The 23,485-nt window shown below is 39.0% G+C and overlaps 3 protein-coding genes across 4 annotated transcripts in view; 1 reads left to right on the top strand and 2 right to left on the bottom strand.

The window, feature by feature from the left end:
- Positions 1-6,649, bottom strand: part of cfap221 (cilia and flagella associated protein 221) — a 30,130-nt gene extending 23,481 nt beyond the window's left edge. The window contains exons 1-6 of the mRNA XM_035392600.1: positions 6,561-6,649; positions 4,712-4,894; positions 4,095-4,195; positions 3,648-3,734; positions 2,990-3,085; positions 2,357-2,457 (exon numbers count right to left, since the gene is read on the bottom strand). Coding sequence (XP_035248491.1) covers positions 2,357-2,457; positions 2,990-3,085; positions 3,648-3,734; positions 4,095-4,195; positions 4,712-4,841 — 515 coding nt within the window. The 5' untranslated portion in view covers positions 4,842-4,894; positions 6,561-6,649. The remainder of the gene's footprint in view (positions 1-2,356; positions 2,458-2,989; positions 3,086-3,647; positions 3,735-4,094; positions 4,196-4,711; positions 4,895-6,560) is intronic.
- Positions 6,650-7,763: 1,114 nt separating this feature from the next.
- Positions 7,764-17,818, top strand: LOC118213577 (secretin receptor). The gene is made up of 13 exons (XM_035392541.1): positions 7,764-8,318; positions 8,690-8,798; positions 11,527-11,622; positions 12,735-12,832; positions 13,036-13,145; positions 13,409-13,541; positions 14,172-14,325; positions 14,634-14,694; positions 15,005-15,074; positions 15,228-15,319; positions 15,701-15,821; positions 16,032-16,073; positions 16,652-17,818. Exons 1-13 carry the CDS (start codon positions 8,259-8,261, stop codon positions 16,814-16,816), a joined length of 1,311 nt encoding a protein of 436 aa, XP_035248432.1. The 5' UTR covers positions 7,764-8,258; the 3' UTR covers positions 16,817-17,818.
- Positions 17,614-23,034, bottom strand: tmem37 (transmembrane protein 37). 2 transcript variants are annotated; one of them, XM_035392544.1, is made up of 3 exons: positions 22,744-23,034; positions 21,843-22,439; positions 17,614-19,547 (listed from the first exon to the last, which is right to left on the bottom strand). In XM_035392544.1, exons 2-3 carry the CDS (start codon positions 21,861-21,863, stop codon positions 18,933-18,935), a joined length of 636 nt encoding a protein of 211 aa, XP_035248435.1. In that variant the 5' UTR covers positions 21,864-22,439; positions 22,744-23,034; the 3' UTR covers positions 17,614-18,932. The 2 variants fall into 2 exon arrangements, with proteins under 2 accessions (XP_035248435.1, XP_035248434.1); XM_035392543.1 differs by lacking the exon at positions 22,744-23,034 and having other exon boundaries at positions 21,843-22,631.
- Positions 23,035-23,485: the final 451 nt, after the last annotated feature.

Genomic DNA, 23,485 nt, shown 5'->3' with positions numbered 1-23,485 from the left:
TTTGCATGTCCTCCCAGCGTGGGTTTCCTCTGGGTACTCTGAATTCCTACCACTATCCAAAGACATGCAGGATAGGTTAACTGGAGAGTCTAAATTGCCCCTAGGTCTGTGTGTGAGTGAAAGGTGTGTGTGCCCTACGATGGACTGGCAAACTGTCCAGGGAGTATTCCTGCCTCTCACCCAATGCATGCTGGGATAGGCTCCAGCACCACCCACGACCCTTAACAGGAATAAAATTCCATGAAAATCCCAGTTTAAAAAAAAATACATCAATTGTCTTTATATTTAGGCGGAGAAGGTCTCAAATTGCTTAAAATAGCTTCATTAAAAAACTTATGCCATGACACTTTTAGATAAACCGGTGTAAAGTGTGTATTTTCTGTGATTTCATCCTCAGCTAGGTTTACATCTTGAGACCACTCTAGCCTTCAGCAGAGGGCCCAGGTGACATTTCACAGGGAACTGTGAGAGGAATGGATTTGCAGTTGCTGCCAGAGATCCCTTCTGTGCAGAATAATAGCTGGCACTTTTCCTTCTCTCCATCCTGCCATTCCTAACTCACCCATCTCACTCGCTCCGACACAAATGCAAACGAAGGGAGCCTGCATTCTGAACTGATGAGAGCACATAAAAGCTAGCCATTATTCACCGCTGATTGGCCTTGTGGAAATGTTTCTGCAGTAATTAGTCAAAGGTGCTATAAAGGAGGGACCTCGTGCTTCTCATTGTCTGTTGGAATAAACTGTAACCCATTTCCCACCTGTTGAGTACTGCACCCTCACCTCTCTCAACAGTTTCTAATCACCCATTTACTTTAAAAAAATCCAGATTTTAAATCATATCATTGCAGCTGCATTATTTCCCTAATATGAGTCATAATTGCTAATCGCATTAAAATGTTAATTTTTCTTAAATCTTACCCTAAACTCTTAGAATTAGCCATAAGTGGAATTAATGTGTGACCTGAATGAATTACTTGTGACATTGCATCATTTGCTTAAATTATTGCTGTCTGTGATAAGCCTGAATCAGTTCTTTCATGAGCAAATAAAAGTTAACCATACTGCTAAATTGATCGATCCTGTTTTTGTCCCAAATATACCACAAGCTTGCGGGGTACACCCACCTTTATGACATTCCCTTGGTCTTTGGCTTTCTCACCAGGGATACGTAAAAATGTTTTCTTCCAAGTGCATTTTATCCTGTTCTGTGCCAGAATTAAATGCTGAAACAAATGCTGAGTAAATGACCACAAGTCACCCTTACAATAGGCAAATTAAAAAATGAACAAATTAAAGTGGTAATTATTTACTGCACGTTCCATTTATAAAACTATTATGTGCTTTTTACTATGTATTATTTGCGATACTATGCAAGGAGTTGGGAGTCCCTAGAAGCAGCTAAATTTTAAGGTGGTTCAGCCGTATCTCTGCCAAAGAGGAGGGCTCCTCCTTTTCGAACATCTTACTTGACGAAGCAGCTCTCTCTGATACTCTCTGCTCCGTCCATCTCTGTAAGCCGAGCTCACCTTTATGCAGAATATTAAAAGGTAATCTTTATTGCCTACCGTTCACAGTTAATATCGCGCGTTTGTTTATTCCCCGAACTTGCCTGAGCTGTCCCCTTATCGTGTTTCATAAACGCGAGCGGTGCTTTTTGTTCTCACCTTATTTGTTTTGAAAACACTTGTGCATTTGTTTCTTTACGGGCATAATATGACTGTGGTTACACCGTGGGCTGGAGACAGCAACAGATACCGTAATGTTGTCAGTGTTGTGAGACTGAAACTTGAACACGTCATATACCTGAATTAAACACCAAACATGCCATTGCAACTTTTCCCAGTATTTCATTTTCTTGTGCAAATATCCACTTTGAAGGTCTGCTGTTTTCCACCCATTTTCATTAATGAGAGAACTGATGGAGCTTGAACTTCACAAGGTCAGCGCGACAGTTGGTTACGTCAAAGAAATTTGGGCGTGTTTTTTGGTTCCTGTTTGGATCCTGTCACTGTCGTTTCCTTGGACTGCTCTCAGACTGCACACAAACTTCTCTTCTCTGACCAGAAAAAAAGTTATCATAGACCTACCTCAACCTACAACTATCATTTACCATGAATCGACCTGAACTTGGAAGTTAATAATTAGGAGAGAATTTGAAGTATTTAGAAAATTAACCCCAGAGAAATTTTCATTAATAATATGATACCAAGCGCTTACAGAGGTAAATGATCCTTATAAGGCTTGTTAGAAATAGATCGGAGAGACAAATACTTCCTCTGTTCTTCATATTCCACCAATCACAGCACCAGGACAGAATGCCCAGCCCTCTAAGACCAACAACCCTTGCCCCTCACCTCTGGCCCAGCGGGACGGGCGGCAGGCGAACATGGGGTGGTATGTCCAAATCATTGATGACGGGGTACGCGTGGACAGGTACCAGAATGTTCTCGTCTCCCTGCAAACAACAGGCACACTGTAGATTGAGGTCACTGCTGGGTTCATACAGGCGTTTTCTATAAATGACTGTACATACAGCACAGCATCGGAAAGTTCACACCAGCAGGGCAGGGATCAGTTCAGGAAATTAATGGCAGTTTCATTCATTGTTATTGAACAGTCAGCATGTCAACAAATGGCTAACAAGTCTCCTGCTCCATTTACCAATCTTAATTTACACATTTACACACCAAGACACATACATATAAACAGAAAACTACTTTAAATGTAATGACTCCCCTTAGATAAAATAAATAAAATGATTTTGTACATGTGTGGGTTAGTACATGTGTGCTTCTGTGAACACGCATGAGTATATTAAATTAATTTTATTTATCCTTTAATTAACTAGGAAAATCCTCCTTAAGACTAACATCTCCTGCGCAGGGATGACCTGATACAAAAAACACAAGTTTCAAAGACCACAGCACATAGGGAAGAGAAAGTCTCCTGAGTGCAACACTGGAGTGTACTGGGTGTTAGACTCCTACCTTGCAGTGAATCCGAATGCAATCGTAAAAGTACCGCCACTCATCTGGGGAGAAGTGCACTTTCACAGTATAGGAGAGCCCTGGGACAAGTCGATACTACAAAGCACAAACACTTCACAGTTAATACTTGCATTTCATGGATGAGACATCACCTTCAGCAGCAAGAATATGTCATTCAAAACACCATTACAATAAGTTATTTTTTTAATACATGTTTTTTGAATAATTACAAATAAAATCACTCTTAAGCCACTAATTACACTACGAAATATATAATAAAATGTTGCCGTGAAATTGGTTTTTTCCAACATCTTAATGCACACTTCATCTTACTTTGAAACATCTTATTTAAAAAGGTAATCATAAAAGGCACGTATAAGTGATTAATGCATTAAGATATGATTCTTGGGAAACTTTCAGCACTTAACCAATGACTTTCAGGCCATGTTAACAGTGAATGTTCACAAGCATCAACACTTTGAGATTATGTTAAAATATACACACACCAAGTGATGAGATGAGATGAACTTCTGTTTCACGATTTCACAGAAGTTACTGATTACTACCAACAAAAGTCATAGCAAACCAAAATATTCCTTCACAGCTGCATAAACATTAGAAAAACAAATGAATAAAACATACATATAGATGAGTTTACCTTTTTTGAATACTTTGTTTGAAAGTACTTTGTTTGGGTGGGTATAATGTGGATGTTCACAACTTCAGAGGAAATGTTAATGAGTTTCTTTGGAAGGAAAAAGATTACAGAACAGCAATTACCGTATGCTTCCTTAACAGGCACACCATAAATGCTTGATCTGAGAAGGGTTTGTATTCACATAACCATTCAAATCCATTTTCTAAGCAAATATTTTCCAGCACAATTGTACACATTTTGAAACCTACTGCAGGACTAGAATTCAACTACTGTGGTTAAAATCATGTCACTAGCAGTGCCACACCTATGAGTCAATCCCACATCCCTGTAAATATATCTAAAAAATATTATTGACAAATCACAAATACCAAAAATGAAACAGAAGCAAAAAAGGCTTGGTTCTTGATTTCATCAGGTCCTGCAGTGAATCTTTGGGCCCTTACTTACCAAGGCCCTCTGGTAATCCTTCCCCAGTTCGAAGCCGCCAAAGTGAATCACTGAAGGCTCGGCTTGTATGACATCATTACCCTGAAGTTTGGCAAAGATTTCTGGGAAGTGAAAGGAGACAGGCAGAGGATGAGGAACAAAGTGCAGTGGTTTTTAGTCAAGCATATCACACAAATTACTAGATTAACTAAGTAACTATGGTAACTACAGTACTAAGAGACCTGTCAAATTAGGCTGACTCTCACTTCTATAAAGCATGACTGTGAATAACTTATAGTGTTTTGCTAATTATTTTGATTGGCTGATATGAACTGCAACTATATGACTATTTTGTTATGATTTATGATAAACACCGCCCACCAATTATGAGGTTTGTAAAGCCACACTCTCCCATTACTAATGATAAATAGCTTTATTTATTATTTGTTACATAGAGACCCTTAATGAAAATGTATACACCTCTAACCCAACTACAACTGGATATTTGAAATTCAGGTTAAGACCATTCTTATTCAAAGGTATAGTCTCAATATCCCACCTGTAATTCTGCAACCCTAACCTCCTTGTTATATGTCTAGTTCCTTAACTGTCACAGAATAGAAAGATCAGAATCATACTGGTTTCCAGAAGGTGGTGTGGCACGTCCAGCCCCTTCCTGGTCTCCTCCACCAGCTGCCCCAGAGGGAGAGGGCTCTTTTTCCGGAAGCTTCTTTGGAAGGTCTCTGGGGCAGAGCGCACCACCTCCATCACAGCCTGGTGCTCTTATTCCCAAATTTCCAAGGTGAAACATGCCATCAGGACTGGAAGAAATCAATCAATCAATCAATATTTATTTTGTATAGCGCCCTTTATCACAGTGATTCACACTTTTACACTCTTTAAATTGAGAGGTTAAATCACTTCCTTTTTTTTTTTATTTTTTTTTTTACATTTTTTTATATTCCAGCATTCTGCTATGTAACACGTAAAACAATAACCGTGAGCCAATTACATTCCATTGAAAATGGAGGTGCCCAGTTCTCCATTCTGTCTTACTCATGAAACCCTGAACTAATCGCTTCTCTCTTCCCCGTGGGGGCTCTCTTCTGAAGGCACAGCCTTTGGGTGACCTCTTGACTCACCGATAAGACAACCAACAGAAGACAAAAGTGTTGCAAAGCCTCTTGTCGCTGGGGATTATTGATTTTTCTGTATGCATGGTGTGGCGTGGGTGTTTATCCAAGTCTACATCACTATAGATTTTTCACATGGCTTATTTTGGTAAAACAATTGCAATCAATAATGTCTACAATGTTAGCGATAAGGATGAAAACTATCAGAGGAATTCTATCTCTGAGGCTGACTGGGTGGGGGAATTAAGGTGATTGGCTGTTAACGTCATATTGGGAAGCAGTGGTAACTGACAAAGGACATTTGAAATAACCTCTCTTGCTGGCAACTGTTTGGTTTTTAGGCATTTAGCAAATATTCTTATCCAGAGCAGCTTAAACAGTGTACAGCTGAATATTTACTGAAACAATGGCAACTGCCCACCTGGGAATATATATATATATATATATATATATATATATATATATATATATATGTCTTTTGTAATATTTATTAGTCTATTATTTGTTTTTATATTGTCCGTCTGCATGTGCTGCTGCCTGTCTTGGCCAGGACACTCTTGAAAAAGAGATTTTTAATCTCAATGACGTTTTCCTGGTTATATAAAGGTTAATTAATAATAATAATAATAATAATAATAATAATAATAATAATAATAATATAATAACAAAAATAATAAAATGTGAAGATGTATATTGAAGAATATTATTATTAGTAGTAATAGTAGTAGAATAAATGGTCTCAATCAGCATAAGTCTCATTGCGCAGTGAAGTTGATCTGTTTAGTTTAAACCACAAAACAACAGAATAGCTGGACACACATGATCAAAATGCAGTTGCTGAATGCACATGACACACGCATGACAAAGTAAAACGCACCCCGAAAGACCACGGGATAACAGATTAAATCGCTCCTGTCCGGGAATCTTTCAGTTTCTGCCAACTGAAGCTCCTTGGCTTGATACTATGTAACTCGCCAGCTATTGTAGCTAACAAGTTCCTCTTAAAAATATATTGCTCTTAAACTGGAGACTAAACTAATATAATTTAGCCGCAGAGGTGAAATGGTAGTTAGCAAGTAAGCAAGTTACGGAGCATATTTAAAGAAACCAAACATAAAGTGAGGTTCCACACAAATCATCATTGGCAAGATAGCTAGTAGCTAGCTACAAGCTTACCTTACCAGTTTGCCACACACTGACATTTTAGCCCGGTGCCTGACAGAGTAGGCTATACCAGCGAAAACATGGATTTACATATGTTGTAGCAACACTACCTTAAACAACTACACAGACACAGTTAGTCGTGCTATAGTTTTAAAGAACATTTGTGCACGAAGAGCAAAATGCAATGTACCTGTTGTTTTCTCATGCATAATACCTCCAACTTCCACCAAACACTTACTGTCACCATAGTGATGGGTCTGGCTTTCCGGGGCGTGATCAAAAGGCTTGCGGAGCACTTTCTTCATTTGTCCAAGATCATCAGATTCATTAAAGATCAAAGATCACCACCCACCCACATCCAATCCTTCCCCAACAATGAATCGTAGATTTTGTTCAGGTTCAGAATCGGTTAGACTACTAAAGGCAGAAAAGTTCCGCAATAGCGTAGAGAAGTTAGTCTTGTCGGTCGCATGCATGCTTTTGCTGCAGGGCTGAGAAAATGTGCTTGACACCGGAGCGCTCATTTGCGGTTTAACCAAAGAAAATGCAATAATTGGACAAATAAACTGTCTTGCATGGCGTTGTAATATCCCCTTGTTGTTTCATTCATAGGCTAAGTAATATTGCAGGCTTATCAACATGGTTTCGAACACCTTGCAAAAGAATAAAAGGTCTGAATTACGAAGCAGCTTTTACTTTATTTTGCTATGAGTAAATGGAAGTCTATTATCATATTAAGTAATCATAATTATCCATCGCCATGATTATCATCATCAGTAGGTATTATATTGTATTAATAAAACAAATAGCTACACCTGTATAAATGTATAAATAAGGCCAAAATGTTGCCACCCCTGCATTGTGGAAAATAAACTAAATTGTCATATAGCTGCACCTGCACCAAAGCTGAACCAAAGGTGCAAAAATGCTGCAATCTGGGACAATTTTAAGACCACTTCACAGATGAAGCCAGGAGCGGGTAATTTTCGGGAATTTTATTAGTCAGTCTACTCGCGGAATCTTTATTTTAATATGTATGTATTTCGTTTAAAAAGACGCTCGGAATAAAAATGGTTATAGTTTAATCATAGCGCGATGTATCCCATTCTCATACTTTGAGCACTTAATTTTTCATTGTTGATTGGATAAAAACGAGTGACGTACACATTTATGACATCGGTTTATCAGTTACTCATGCTATAGAACGCGCTTTGCAAAGAGGCTTTTGTTAAATTCATTTTAACAGTCGGTCTAACGATTGTGTTTGGGAAACCCACTTAGAAGAAGAACCTCGTAAACACAGTCGTTAATACTAAAATCTAACGTTAACACACCATAGTATTGGACGCCGTAGCCTACTATAAAACAGCAATGTCCAGTCCAGATATTGGGAAGTAGGCGTTGCCTTGTTCAACAAAAAAGAAACAAACATACAACATGTAGTAGTTCTGTCTTGTGTAAATCCACAGAGCCGCAGAGGTCATTGACTTATTTGGCATGAGCAGTTCTCGCAGTTCAGGCTGTTGGAAGATTACTGTATTATTATAATTTTTGATAAACTTCTGTGAGCACCTCATCACAGCTTTCCAAGTTGGAATTTCAGTTATCCACAGCAACATTCATCAAGCGATACGTTTGACAACGTTCTCCAATACGCCCAACATGGAATAGCTGGCTCTCGAACTCATGCACTTATGGCAAGCATTTTCTTTGTTTTGGAATGCCTTATTACGCACCGAAATTGATCCATAGTAAACGCTGATGCTATCAGAGGGATATCGGAACATGTTATAGACGCGCGCACGGACAGAAAGCAACATGGCATTTTCTGACTAAATGTTTTGCAATAAACATTGTGAATGGATTAAAAATAAGGCAATCAATCGAGATGACTGGCAAAATGAGGGAGCTTGCTCTTCTTACTGTTTTTCTTGAAGTTTACGCACAGGTGAGTGAATTTATGTTGTTATCTGGCGTACCTGTACACGTAATCCCCATATCCTTTCATTTAAGATAATTTTTCATTTATTTGTCTGCTTCGCCAAATGAACATTGCCAATTTGCGTCGTTATACGCCGGTTTACTGTGCTGATTATGTGTCCTATGTCCTTATAGTTACTGTTTAATGCAGGGTAAAGCTCTAGGTTTAATACATCTTACGAAGCATTTTCTGTAATGCAACTTGCATCTGCAATTTCTTATTCGTAATTGTAACTAGGCTGTATAGTTTGATTGATTGTTGATTCGAAATGATGATTCAAAAATCATACTTTCTTTGAAGTAGTATAAAACAGTTTTTTTTTTCTTTTTTCATGAAAGGGCATTCCTCCAGAATGTGAACCTCATAATATTCTGGTCAGAGAAGAGGAAAGCTGTTACTCTAAGCTACAGAAATACAACTTGTCTAAACCTGGATATGCTCAACCAGGTGAGTCCTAACTCTTGACAGAGATTATGGGGTTCAAAACACGGGCAAGAATGAAAGAAATATCTCCTAATATTTTTTTTTGTGGGAGTGAAGATGCCAAAGTAGATGACCTCAACTTGACCTCTGACCCTAAAGAATTTAAGGGAAACATAAATCTGGTCACCCGCATGTTGGATTCTCACCTGTAGATTTGATGCCTCTCTATTTATGAAGCATCATGGTCCACTGCTTCAAACCAAATTAAAACAAACGGCCTCATTTAATATTTCATGGTGAATTGTTATATGCTATACTATATAACAGTGAAGAAACCTGTTTTTACACAATAAAAAAAGTAAGCTATGCATGTCTCCTGCAAATAGACATATCTTTGAGTCTTTTTCTCTCAGTGACCCAACCTTTCCGCTTTCCTCTGGACATGACTTTTTCAGGAAATGTGTAGCCTCCTGTTCAATGGCACAAAAGCACAGCCCATGAAACCAGTGAAAAAGACATCAGCTTTAGATTACACAGTGATATATGTACCATAGAGCCTTCTCCAAACTTCTTTTGAACGGTTTGTGCCAAAAAATATTGAGCTCACAGCCTTGACTGACACCACCATAAATATGTTTGGGGAAATGATAAGGGACAGAATGCAAGACAGTTCAGATTTGGCAACAAAGCCTTTGCCTTCCACAATATTGTTCCTTTGTTAGATATTAAAAGGCATAGTTCACTTTATGGGTTTTTAATATTATTTTAGTTTTGCTTTATATTAACGATTGGCCCAGAAGCCTATTATGTGCAATGAAAAATATTTTAGATAATTACAGAAACTTCTGAAACCTAACCGGCTTTACAATAACTGATAAAGGGGCATCCATGTCTGAAACAAGGAAATACACTTGGGGTAACTCAAAACAGCTTGAAGAGTGATGTTATATTTCCAGAGACTGTATGTATTAACATATTAATTTTACAATGTTGATTCACAATTTAAAACAAAAATATTAGTTTTTTATATTGTTACACGCAGCATATATTATTGCTTTTGAACACAAACTCCCGAATGCCTCTATACCAACCACTGTACAGCCAGTATGTCAACAAACACTTCAATACACACAAAACCTCCATTGGCCAACTGAAAACATTCACTAAATCTGAAATATATTTTTTAAAAACCCAGAAAGTGGAGCCCAACAGCATGAAGGTGATGACTGTCTTGACAAATCTGGATAATTTGACCTGCCTGAAGTGTTTAAGAGAAACGCAGTTTCAACAGGCAAGCTTATTTTAAATAAATGGGAGACTAGTCATTACAAGAGTTTAGATAGGACTTGCAGATTGCCTTCATTTATCTGTTGACATTAATATCAGCAAGAATTTTGCTTCAGGCAGTCCTTTAATTGTACAAGTTAGATGATAGCATCATCTAGTGGCGGTATATTGTAAACATACATCATTGGATTGAGTTTTCATTCGGTTTCATTGTCAATGCGAAACTGTCAGGTGAGGCGAGGGAATGGACGCAAACGTAGTCAAAAACACTCAAAATCCAAAACGGTAAATACAAACCGAGAATTTTACTTTTAATAAGTACAAAAACCAAGGAGAAAAAAAAAAAGCCACGCAGCACAAGTCTCAAAAGGACAAAGCAAAGTTCCTTTAACGCAAAAACATAGAAAATCCAGAAATCCAAAACAGTGCAAAAACAAAACACGGGCAGGGTAGAAGACACTCAGGACAAAACACAGAGTCAAAAGTACACGTGGGAGCACATACCGAAACACAATCAGAAAAGCACACATAAAAGCACCTGAGTCAGGGAAGAACGGAACTTAAATAGACAAGACACTGACGAGACACAGGAGGGCACAATGCACAATCAGGCCACAGAGAGGGAAGGGAAAACGAGACAACCAAAAAACAATAATTGAATAATTGAAGACAATAATACAATTAAACAGGGTAAATGAACAGAACTAAAAACTGAAGTGCCGCCATCTGGCGGCCCAAACGGGGAAACGCAGACAAACCACAGAACCATGACAGAAACTGGCCATTGTGTGATTAGTTATTTAATTAATGATCGACTTATTCATTTTTATTGGATTTTGATGGCAGAGATAAATGATGCATTTAAAAATAGAAAGTTGAGTTTGGGTGCAGGGTATCATGGGACATAACAGAAGTATATATTTTTTGTTTCACACTGCTGCTGCTGCTGTTGATAAAGTGTAACTATGTTTGATTTTCCTGTTATGGTGTGACATGTTTGTACTGACAGTGTGGAGCACTGAACTGGGAAGGATGGAGAGTGATGAGGGGAGTAGACAATTAAAGCATCATCCTCCTATAGACCCATCTGTTCATTTATTCATTTTATGCATTAGGCAATAGAGCATTTCCGCTGTGTAATTGTTTGTTCTTTAAGGAATCTTAAACTGTCTAATATTTAACATATAATCATTCATATAACTGATTGAATGTTTACTTAGGCTTTTCACATTTCAGTCCTTGCTTAATGGTGAAACAGTGATGGCCCACAAAGGTTAAGCATGTGTATTCTTCTGATTACATGTTCATTGTTTTATATACTTACTACACCATGTGTGCTGGCTAACAATCCTGCATAAATCTAGGTCAATTCTAGGTGTGTGTGCATGTGTTTGTGTGTGTGCGCTGTATATGTGTGTGCCTGCATGTGTGTGCTTTCTTATTTTTTCTCTTCATTTTGTTGAAGGATGCAGAGGCATGTGGGACCACCTGAACTGCTGGCCTCACGCCCTGGTTGGAGAGGTGGTGTCCCAGCCCTGTCCCAAATTCTTTAGAACCAAGGGTGAGTGGCTGCCATCTGCTTCTAGGACCCACTGTCAACACTGTGCACCTGTTTGAAACGAGGCTTTCCTCCCTTCTGTGGACATTGAGCAGTACCTGTGATCAGTCTGTAGGGCTGTCTGTAGAATTTGAGCTGTCAGTCAAAGAAGCCAAAACTGTCATGCATTGCATCCTGCTGACCTGCACTGAGAAGTCTCATCACCACATCTCCATTATAATGTGATGTGATTATTAACCTTGTATATGCTTGTAGAGTACATGATTTTCAAACTCTCAAAGGATTGTGCTATAATTGTCAGAATGGTTCATAGTCCCCGGCACAGTATCCGTTGGAATAAATGTAAAAAATGGAATAAAGCAAAATGTCACACGATCACAAAGAACAATGTCCTTCATGAGTAACAATGACAGTTAGTGACAAATTTGTAAGATATGCTAATTTATGTTAATTGGTGCATCTGCAGGGACATTGTAAGTCTGCTTTTCAAACCCCTCTGCCTTTGCCACTGCAGTTCAAGAGCAACCTTTCATAAATTTCCCTCCTGACATGTCCCTGACTAATTAGTAAATTTGTTTTAGTTTTTGAATTTCACCTTGGTGTCATGAGAATAATTATGAATTTTAACTGTTACTAGATTAATTAATTGTTGTTGCCATTGTGGAAAAAAAGAACACTGACCATATTGTTCTTCTGTTACAGAACTGAAATGGTGTTTGTATCCAAATTTATCATGTTGCCTTGCTGCCTTCCTGTTGAAAAGAATTTGATGCAATGAATTATGAGACAAATCTGGGCTAATCACTCTGCAGGGTTCATATTTCCAGTTCAGACCATTAAACCATTGAGATGTGTTCCATGTAGAATTCAGATTAAATGTTCCAGGGTGACTGTTCATAATGGGGAGATTAATGTGCTTCATATTTTACATTTTACATTGTGCTGACCTTCATGTGTTCCTTTTTCATGTTGCACATGAGATTTGAGGGGTGGGTGGGTTTCTTTTTGCAGTGGGGAAAAATGTAAGAATTCATGCAGGCCTCAGTATAGGGTGTGTGAAGTATAGCCCTTTTTATTTTAAATTTCTTCTCAATGTCTCGCTGTTTTTTAACCAGGGAGGGTATTCCGGAATTGCACAGCAGAGGGCTGGACTGATGCCTTCCCACCCCATGAGTTCGCCTGCGAGTACGCCTTCAACGAGTCACTCATAGACGTAGGTCCTGCTGCTTTCGCTTCCATTTATGTCTTTGATCAGGATATTAGACATTTGGGCACAGCAGGGGTTCCAGGGATTAAATTAATCAAGTGGAGTCATGAATTTCTGTTGATTTTTTAAAATGCACACAAGCACACTCAAACAGTAGCGCTGAAACGTCTCTCCTTGAAGTTGTGATTGTCCCCATTGCCTCTCTCCAGATGCCTCAATCCCACAAATACTTCCTGTATGTGAAGACCATGTACACGGTGGGCTACGCTTTCTCTCTCGTGTCCCTGGCTGCTGCCATCTTCATACTCTGTCTGTTCAGGTGTGTAATCTCCAAAGGGAATGAGCCATAGCACCACCTCTCAGGGAAAATGTATCTGTAATTATCTTTGCAGATTCTGTTACCTGAGGGAACCAATCACAGTATATTATGAAATTATACAGTGTACATGTGTACAGCAATTAAACTGAATAAATTAAGTCAGAGATAATTCACTGGAACAGAAGCCAGAGTGACAGCATAGGACCAGATTACACCCCAGACTTGTGATGCCCAGTGTAACGTCTGTTATCTCCCTCATCCAGAAAACTGCACTGCATGAGGAACTACATCCACATCCAGTTATTTCTTTCTTTCATCCTGCGGGCAGCCTTCATCTTCATCAGGGACTCTGTGCTGTTCTCCAATGAGGACTTATACCACTGCGACTCATTCCCGGTGCTTACTGCTCATCTGCCAATCAATCAGTCCTTTAGTCATCTGTTCAGTCAATCAACTTTAATTCATCTATTTAAGTATCTAAGAACATAAGAATATATAATGAACATGCCATTCAGCTTGTCTTTGCTTGCCATTGTCCTACAGAGATAGTCTAGCACTTTGTCACTCAAATCATGGCCCTCGAGGTCCAAGAACTACTGGTTTTATACCCTCCCTTTACCTGGGAATCAGGTGAGAATACAGTCTGGCCAATCAGTAGCACCAGTTGTTCAGTCAATTACCTGGGGGAAAAGAAAACCAGGGATGGATTTGGTTTTGAGGTCCAGATTTAAGTATCCATGGTCTAGCACTACATCAAGTTTGTAACTTTGAGGGCAGTGATTACTCAAGTGTGGCCCACGGGGCCAGTAGTACTTCTGGTTTTAATTCCTTCCCTCTAATTAGGGACTGATTTAAACATGATACACCAGGTGAGTGTAATCTCTGGCAAATCAGTGACATTATTGGACTATCAAGCAGAGGAAATAACCAGCAGTACTACTGACATTGAGAGGCAGATTTGAGTATTCCTGCCTAAGGGTCTCTGTATCAATCTGTTTTCTATCTCTTCTGGCTCTCCCCCTGCAGATGGGCTGTAAGCTGGTGGTGATGTCATCTCATTACTGTATCATGGCAAACTACAGCTGGCTGCTGGTTGAGGGCCATTACCTGCACACACTGGTCCGCATTTCCTTCTTCTCTGAAAAGAAGTTCTTCTGGTGGTACATCGTGCTGGGTTGGGGTAGGCTTGGTCATCTGTCCAGATAACATGACAAGGGCCTTTCCCCCCCATTCTCGTTCCTCTTCTGCCCTTACCTGTCCCTTCCTATCCTCTTCTTTCTTTGCTTAATCTACCACCTTTCCCATCTCCTCAAATGGCATTTGATATTCAGCAAAAGTCAGCTTTCTTGGAAATGTCTGATATAGCTCAGGGGATTTGCTGGGCAACCAGAAAATTTGTAAACTACTATTGCATTATATATATATACCTACTATCTGTATTTTAAATAATGTATAACAAAATTGAATAATAGTTAATTTCCTTTTTAGGTTTGCCAATGATTGTTATATTAGGTTGGGGGATGGCCAAATATCTGCATGAAGATGAAGGGTAGGATATTTATAGGCTAACACATATTTCAAATCATATTTAGAAATGTCTTCTTATTTATCTATGATCATGACTGAACATGACTGTCAGAGAAGTTCAGTTGTGACCAGAATATTGTTTGTTTGAATCCCAGTGAAACAGTAGATGTATCTTAGGTTACTAACCTTCATTGCCTCAGTAAACACATCCAGATGAATAAATTATAAATATGCAAAATATTATATGAGTAAACTGTGGAAGTTGGCCTTAGTAAGGATGTCAGAAATTTGTAGCAACATTAAGTAATTAAGTAACTCCTGTGGCGTTCAAGGTGTTGGGAGATGACAAATCACAACTGGATCTGGTGGATTCTCAAAGTTCCTGTCCTGCTCTTCATCACTGTAAGTGCAGAAATCTCAGTGGCTGCTACAAGGAGTTCACCAGATTAAAAAATTACAGCAAAACATCGTGGTTTTCCCCAACGTGTTATTTTTGTTTGCTTTATGTTTTTATTATATGAATGTGTGATAAGCTCATCGTGTTTTTCTCTGCAGATTAACTTAATGTTTTTTCTGAGTATTATAAAAATATTGGTGGGAAAATTAAGGACACCAGATGAGCATGCCAATGATTTCAACCAATACAAGTGAGTTCCCTTTCTTTCTAATATAATTTTACATGTAGCTATGTCTACTTAAAACTCAGTCCTCCCTGATTCAGGGTCAGTTGGTCAGGACACAAAAGTTCCTACACAAGGTGCTGCTGGGTTGCTCATCTTGCTAACACATTGGGTCCAAGTGTGTGCATGTGCCTTCACAAACTGGTATTGAATCCTGAATACTGGCAGTGTTGACTGCAGCCCCACAGTGCACAATTGCACGTAGCCTTGTCCAGGAAGGAAGGGTGTCAGACACTGATAACACAACTGAACTGGTGTACCAATTTCTCAGAGTAGAAGCAGTGGTTGCCACATAATGATGGACTTTTGTCCTTAATGGCTATCATATGTGCTCTTTTTGATCTTAAGGAGACTTGCAAAGTCCACCTTCCTCCTGGTTGCTCTCTTTGGCTTGCAGTACGTCCTCTTTGCTTTCTTCCCATTCAGTCAAATATGGAACTCTGTGGAGCTGGCTCTTTCCTCAGTTCAGGTAAGAGACTTCATCTGCTTTGTTTATACTTTGGCTTTTCATTCTTAGGATGTAAATGGGAAGATTTTGAGTGTCAGCATATTCAAACAACATCAGAGAAACTTGTGTATGCATTAGTTGAGCATAAAATTACTATTGTATTCTGACTCTCAACACTTCAATGTCAGTGAACAGAAAATAAATGAATGAATAAACTCTTCTCCATTACAGGGCTTTGTTGTTGCAGTTCTGTACTGTTTTCTCAACGGGGAGGTAGGTTTTGAGTTTGCTCATTGCCTGCATGCAAAACATACAGAATAAATCATCAGTCAGGCAAATTTTCATCTAATATTCTCAGCAATTTACACTTTCTAGGTTGAGGTTTTTGAAAGGGCCTGGGGTTTCAAAATATTTTAGCTTGAGATTCCAGGCAAGCCATTGCTGCTGTTCTACCGTTAAACCCTGGATTACGATGAATTCAGTATATTCCCAGCTGCAGAAATTGATGTTATGCCTAGCATAAACTCATCTGCTGAGCAACTCAATTATAAGGTTGGAGTCTGTAAAAGACAGCAGGAAACCCTATTTGCCTATGATCCAGTGGAACCAGGACAAGTCATCTGCTTTTCAGGACAAAGGTAGTGAGTGACTTAGTGAGTGACTCCCTCTAAGAAATAACAGTACCTTCATTTACCACAAGATGGTGAAAATACATTCATAGGGAGATAGAAGTTAGAGGCAATGACCTGTACTTTATATATATATGTGTGTGTGTGTGTGCGTATATATATATATATATTTGAATGTTATAGACTGAATGATGATTGGCGCCTGGGCTGACCTTTCACCAGGTGAAATATGAGTTCCAGAGAAAATGGCAGCAGTGGAGGCTGAAGCAGCACCTGCACGGGGAGTCCAGACCACACAACGACTCAATCAGTCATAGCGGCTTGGCCCTCACCCACGTGTCCCTGCTCCACCGGGGCTCCACCACCCACCAGGCCAGTCAAGTGTAACCATGACAATGTGCGCCTGTGTCAGAGGTCCCGCCCACCTTCTCCCTTTCCAGACTGCTTTTACTTTGACAGAGCTCAGAGTCTGGGACACCCAGGCCTCAAGAATCTCAAGCTGAGAGATCATTACCTCTCGTATGGATCTGAGGGAGGCTGGTGTAACTGCTGAATGGGCCTCAAGGCCTTCTAGAGGGCAGTGTCACATGACAACACACCTGGCAAGATTTTCCCCCAGCATTGTGATTATGTGGGAATCCCCATCTGTGCCAGAGACTACACAAGCTTGGGGTTCATGCTCTGTATTTACAGCACTAGTCTTCAGTTTAATTGTTCTTTTACGTTAGAGGACACAGTGCTACATGCAGCTTGTCACTCTTGGATCTTGTTCCTGGGATCAAACTGCAAGTTCGGCCACCTGTGCCCATGGCCGGAATCCCTACAACCATGTGGACTTAGAGGGAGATGTTCAAAACCCATAAAAATTTTTGGGATCTTCACTGTTTTAAAAGGAATGAGGTTGTCTCCAGAGAGCGGAGGAAACTGGATGGTGGTATATTGAAATATACAGATCCTCTAATCTACACTTCTGACCTTAAGTGAAGCTTGTAAAGTGGCCCAACTGACTGTGGATATGCGCTATAGCACATTGCCAGCTGTTACACTTAATCTACTGACACATCGAAAGATGCCCACACTTCTTTATTTAGCATCACTTGGAAATGCAGGGTGAAGCATGTCAGTTGATGAAGGTTACAGTCCATGGGTTAATACAAAATCTTCACTCTGCTGCACTGTTGTGATTTACTTTGTTGATTTTTTGTTTTTTATTTTTTTACATAATTCCTGCCTCTCTAACTGTAAATGTCATTCCTTTTCCCTGACCCATAACTGAATGATCCAGAGAAATGCCAAATAACTGGGTGACTTCAGTACTTTGTGCCTCAAGACCCAATCTACTCTTACATTGCAGGTACTTGACTACACCATAGATAAAGCATTAGGATTTAAAAAAAAAAAACTGAAAGCTGCAACAGCAGTATCTAATTTGTACTTTACCCAGCACATTTATAGCATTTATTTTACCCAGCATATCTGACAGTTTTACTCACAAGCATCAAAATGATATCACCTTACTCTTTAGACATGAGACAAAGGTAGAGACAATGAGATTAGCTTGAATGTCTGTCAATCAATCACAGACACTGTTGATTCATTACAGCATAGACAGATGGAGCGAACAGTGAATCCACCCATTTGCGCAAACAAGATCAGAGCAGCTGAACAGATAACCTTTGTCACACACAATCACAGATTTGTATTATACAGTCCGACCTCCAATAAAAGACTCTGGTCAGGTACACAACATAGGTAATAAAAGCAGGTGAAAATAACATGCAATTATTTTAATTTTCAATTAAAATGATTATTGAAAATGAATTTTCAATTGCTTTCTTCGGTCTCAAATAAACTATACTGTCTGACCAGTCAAAAAGACCATTGTTTAATGTGATCCATTCAGGAGCAGAAAAATATGACCAGAACTTTTTAAATACACCCATCGTCATGTTTCTTTCAGGTAAGACACTGGTACTTCAAACTGGGTTTAGTAAATGAAAGTGAAACCGTGAGATAAATAGACAGACTTTGCCTGACAGCAGAGGTGAATTTATTCTGATCCACAAGCAAATGAAAAATCGTAGAGCTGTCAAAAGGGTTAAACTAGTACTGAGATATTATGGAAATATTCAAGGGAAGTTAACAACAAAAATATCTATTATTACTTTAAACAAAATTGTGGCATAAAATGAATTCCACTTCATAAACTATAATGAGAGACAGCATAAAACATTTGTTGTGAACTGAAGGTGGAATCAGATACAAAATTTAAGTAATAATGGCATTACAAAGTTTGTAAATTAAATGTGTTTTGAATGAAAAAACTTTGTGTAAAATTTGGACAAAAGTCCAAGTATTTTCTAACAAAAAAATACCTCATGTATTTTGATGTTATTACATTGTGTATAATTCATATTGCACAAACCAATGACACACACTCTTTAGAAGTAAAATTAATGTGTCTTTTGGGTCTGGGAATGATCAGACATGAAACTGCCTCCACCTAGCATTTCCCTGGCTCACCAGCAGGGGGCAGCACCATGTGGTGGATGTGGCGGGAAGCTGTTCCATTGAGGAAGAAGAGGAAGACGGCAGTGAACTGGCACCAAAAGGTGAGGGTGAAACCCAGGGGTGAGGCATGGGCACGCAGCAGGACTACAAATACCAGCACCCCAAAGACGGACAGGGCAAAGGCTACAAGCACCAGCGCTGAGCCCAGGGCCCAGCGGCGGCTTGAGTCCTGGTCACCACCAACCTGTGACATCACAAGCAGCTCCAAACCAAAGATGGCGCCCACCACAGCCAAGGAGGTCAATGACCGACAGAGCCCCATCCCCACCTCCAGCCCCTCCACCCCAGCCAGGCTCAGCCGGGTGGTGCAGTTGGGCAAGGCCCCCACCTCAGCAATCATGGCCCCAGACCCTGTCCCCCCACGAGCCCCCACGGCACAGAAGTGCCAAAGGCCATACATCTGCCCATCTGCCAGAAGCCAGTGGCCATCACAGACAGCAATGGAGGACAAGACCACAGCCAGGGAGGTGCAGAGAATGATCATGCCACGGGTGAACCCATCCAGAAAGGGTGTCCTGGGGCGCCGCATGCGAGGCGTTCCCTGGGCCTGAGCATGACAGAAGAGGAGCACTTTCAAAATGCCATATTCTTTATTCTTATATTGCCATGGAAAATATAATAAAATATAACAAATGCATACTATTGCATTTGTCAAACTGAATGGTTTAAGATGCTTAGACAAAATGTAATTAGACAAAGGGAAACTGAGTAAACACAAAACATATTTTTAAAATTATTATTTCATAAGTTATCAAACACCCATATCGCTCATGCAAAAAAGTAATTGCCCCCTTAGTTACTCAATCAACCAATTACCTAAATTTAATTCATAATTTGATTCAGCGGATTGAATACAGCCAGGCTTGATTGCAGCCAGCCCTGTTGAATCTAAGCCTCACTCATATTGAACCATACCATCAGACTGAAGCAGTCACCACAAAGTTTCTACAAGCACATTATGATGTGATCAAAGGAAATTCCAGAAGAGATGAGAAAAAGGTTTGGCGATCTATATCAGTCTGGAAGCAAGTCCATACTTGAATGGCGGAAAAAAATAATTTACGTTTTGGAGCGGCCTAGTCAACGTCCTGACTTCAACCCAATAGAGATGCTATGACAGTACCTGAAACGAGCAGTTCATGCTCGAAAATGCTCAATTTGTCTGAATTAAAGCTGTTCTGAAAAGAAGAGCGGGCTAAAATTCCTCCACAGCAAAGTGAAAGACTAATATCAAATTATAGGATATCAAATATAGTGTCTGGTTGCAGTTATTACTGCTAAAGGTGGTGCAACAAGTTAAGTTTAAGAGGGCAATTACTTTTTCACATGGGTGATATGGGTGTTCAATAACTGTTTTCATTGACTAAATGAAATTATCATTTTTAAAATGTGCTTTGTGTTTACTCAAGTTCCCTTTGTCTAATATTACATTTTGTCTAAAGATCTCAAACCATTCAGTGTGACAAATATACAATGATAGAGGAAATCAGGAAGGGGTAAAAGATTCTCAGCACTGTATATATAAAGACAAAGAAAATATGCATAATGCACAAACAAATACACATACATATACCTATGACAGTTTGGGAGGTGATACCAATATACAAAAATGAAGCATAAAGTACAGAAATGTTTCACTTCAATGCACTTTCCAAATAAAAGAGCACAGAATACAAATTTTTAAAAGGAACAATAAAAAGTTTCATTTTAATATAATTGTTTGCCTATTTTTTTTTTCTAGAAAGCCATTGCGTTCCAAAAATGTAGAAGTTACCTCTCCCCTCACCACCACCTTCCTCATTTTAAATATCCATCTAATATACACAACAGGCTACTATTTAATTTATACACTATATATTTAACGTTAAGGCTTCATTGGTACAAAATATCCAGGCGCTACCCCTTCAGAGTGACAAATTCAATAATAAAATAAAAGTGGAAGGTAACAGTAAGATAGTGTAGCCTACAATGATGCCCCACAATAATAATTAGCCTATTTTGTAGGCCAGTGGTTCTCAAACTCGGTCCTCGGGGACCCCTGTGTATGCTGGTTTTCATTCCAACCTCAACAGAAATCCCAGAATTTTAACAAGCTGTTAATTTTTCTTAATTAGGTGCTTTTCATGTTTTAGAGCTGGGGTCCCCAGTCTTATCCAGAAAGGGCCAATGTGGGTGCACACACCTGATCCTGATTCTACTACTATTCAAGGTGCTTAGCAATGAGTCTAGTGATCGATTAGTAGAATCAGGTGTGTGCTCCCACACTGGCCCTTTCTGGAACCCCAGCTCTAAAACATGAAAAGCACCTAATTAAGAAAAATTAACAGCTTGTTAAAATTCTGGGATTGCTATTGAGGTTGGAATGAAAACCAGCATACACAGGGGTCCCCGAGGACCGAGTTCAAGAACCACTGTTGTAGGCCACCACTGCAAACCAATTTCCGCCTATTACAAAAAAAACGGGCATAGCCTACATCTAAAAAATGTACAGCATTGATGCAGAGAAGACGTTCCAACTATTTTACGCAAATTGTCTGCTATGTTACGCTAGCCTAGTGTTTTTGTTTTTTTTATTTTTGTCTGTTCGCACAAATAATCTACATGGATATAATTTTAGCTGGTTGGATACATGAAACAGCAGCAGAAATCCTTTTTTTCTGTTGTTCCATGTTAATATTTTATAGCTTACTGAACATTCCAAGGAAGCTTAAACGGATTATTGCCTTTCCCTTTCACACTTAACGTTTGCTGACGAAACCATATTAGCTAAGTGAAAGTGAAGAGAAGGCAAAAAATAAAATAAAAAACAAATAAAAGAATACTGCATTTTTATTCGGCCTACCTTGATCTTTATTGCAGTCATGATTTCTTTCCTCTTGTCCAAAAAAACAGAAGACGTCAAATGGTTAGCTAGCCTCTAACTTAGCTCAAGTCAAAAGTCAAAAGTACAGATCGAGCCAGTTTAATATATCATTAACAAACATCGTCAAGACAATGGGAGTTTCTGTCCCATCGGAGAACGGGGTCTTTTGCGGAGATTCAGCATTCATGGACTACCAGCAATGCCGACAGTAGCCTATTAGCACACTGATCACGAAGCGATACTATGAACAAGGTGAAAGACAGAGTCACTGAATGCCTATCCCGTGGAGTAGTTTAGGTAGCCTAGACTAGACTAACTCCGTCACCTTCTTTAACTTACTGTGTGATTTGCAGAACAAGGTCTTTGAAAGTGATCGGTCAGTCTGATTTATTCACTGCTTTCAAGCGTGAACATAGTTCTTCTGTGCACAGAACTAAACGGCTTTATCTCTTTTCTTTGCAGCCTGGTTCTTGCTCTTTGTTACTTACTTGGAAAAGTAGGACTGCGCATAGATTAGGGCAGCTGTTTCGGTCCCTGAGCCCACGTCTTTTTGACATGGTGACATCATTGAAAGGTCTGTGAAATAGATAGCATTAAGCTATATATTTATTATAGCCTAATTAACTCTCGCTGCGCGGGCAAACTTTAGCACAGTAACTTTCTAAAACTCGAAAAGTAACCAACTCGGATGCAATTAACAATAGCCCGTAACTTGGTAGCCAAGGCACTTACGAATAATAGCTACCCTAACTGCTAATTTGGCTTTTAAAAAAATGTTGAAAGCATGCATGAGGGAAATCTCATATTATATTATATTAAGTAGCCACTGATGTTGTACTTGATTTTGGACACGAGCTATCCTATTATTTCAACAACTTACCTCCAGTTCACTGAAACTTTTAATTTGGAAAAGTACCATTAGGTATCGCCATGGCAACGCGAAGTTATTGTACTAGGCATTCTTATAAATGACGGACAGCACGAGATCCCATTACAGCTTGAATAACAAGCAGCCTGTGAGACTACACCTCTGTAATATTGGGTAATTCAATATTACGATGTAATTAGTGTATTTTTTTTAAAGCCAGGTTAAGTGGAAATGTATGAACATGCAATGTTCCTATGGAACTATGGAAGACCAAATTCAATAAATTAGCAATTAAATAAATTGATATATACATAAGCAATAAACTAGATAAAATAATTAAATAAGTATCTGTTAATTAAGTCTTGGAAGGACACTTTGCACATTGACTCTTATTGATTTCTACAACAATTTATTTCAAGGCGTATTGATTTCAAAATGACTTTGCCAGTCAGTGAACATGAAAGGCCCATCCTTCAGAATAAAAACTCCATGAAATAAGAGACTTAAAATAATTAATAGATATCTAATTGCTTATTTAATTGCATATTTTAATTATTTCATTATACATTTTATTGCTTATTTCATCATAAATGTATTCCATCACATTTGGTCTTCCATAATCTCCTACTGTCCAGTTTGGCAAAGAAGTTCAGTAAATTCGAAATTCAGGGCTAAGAGTTTGGCTGGGATTCAATTAGACATTTTCTGTCCCTTGATTTTTTGCAACGGCCTCGACTTAAAATTGAAATGCCAA

The sequence above is a fragment of the Anguilla anguilla genome, chromosome 15 (assembly GCF_013347855.1).
Source record: "Anguilla anguilla isolate fAngAng1 chromosome 15, fAngAng1.pri, whole genome shotgun sequence".
Lineage (NCBI taxonomy): Eukaryota > Metazoa > Chordata > Actinopteri > Anguilliformes > Anguillidae > Anguilla > Anguilla anguilla.
Note: the sequence above shows the minus strand (reverse complement) of the source record. Positions and strands in the feature narration are given on the sequence as shown.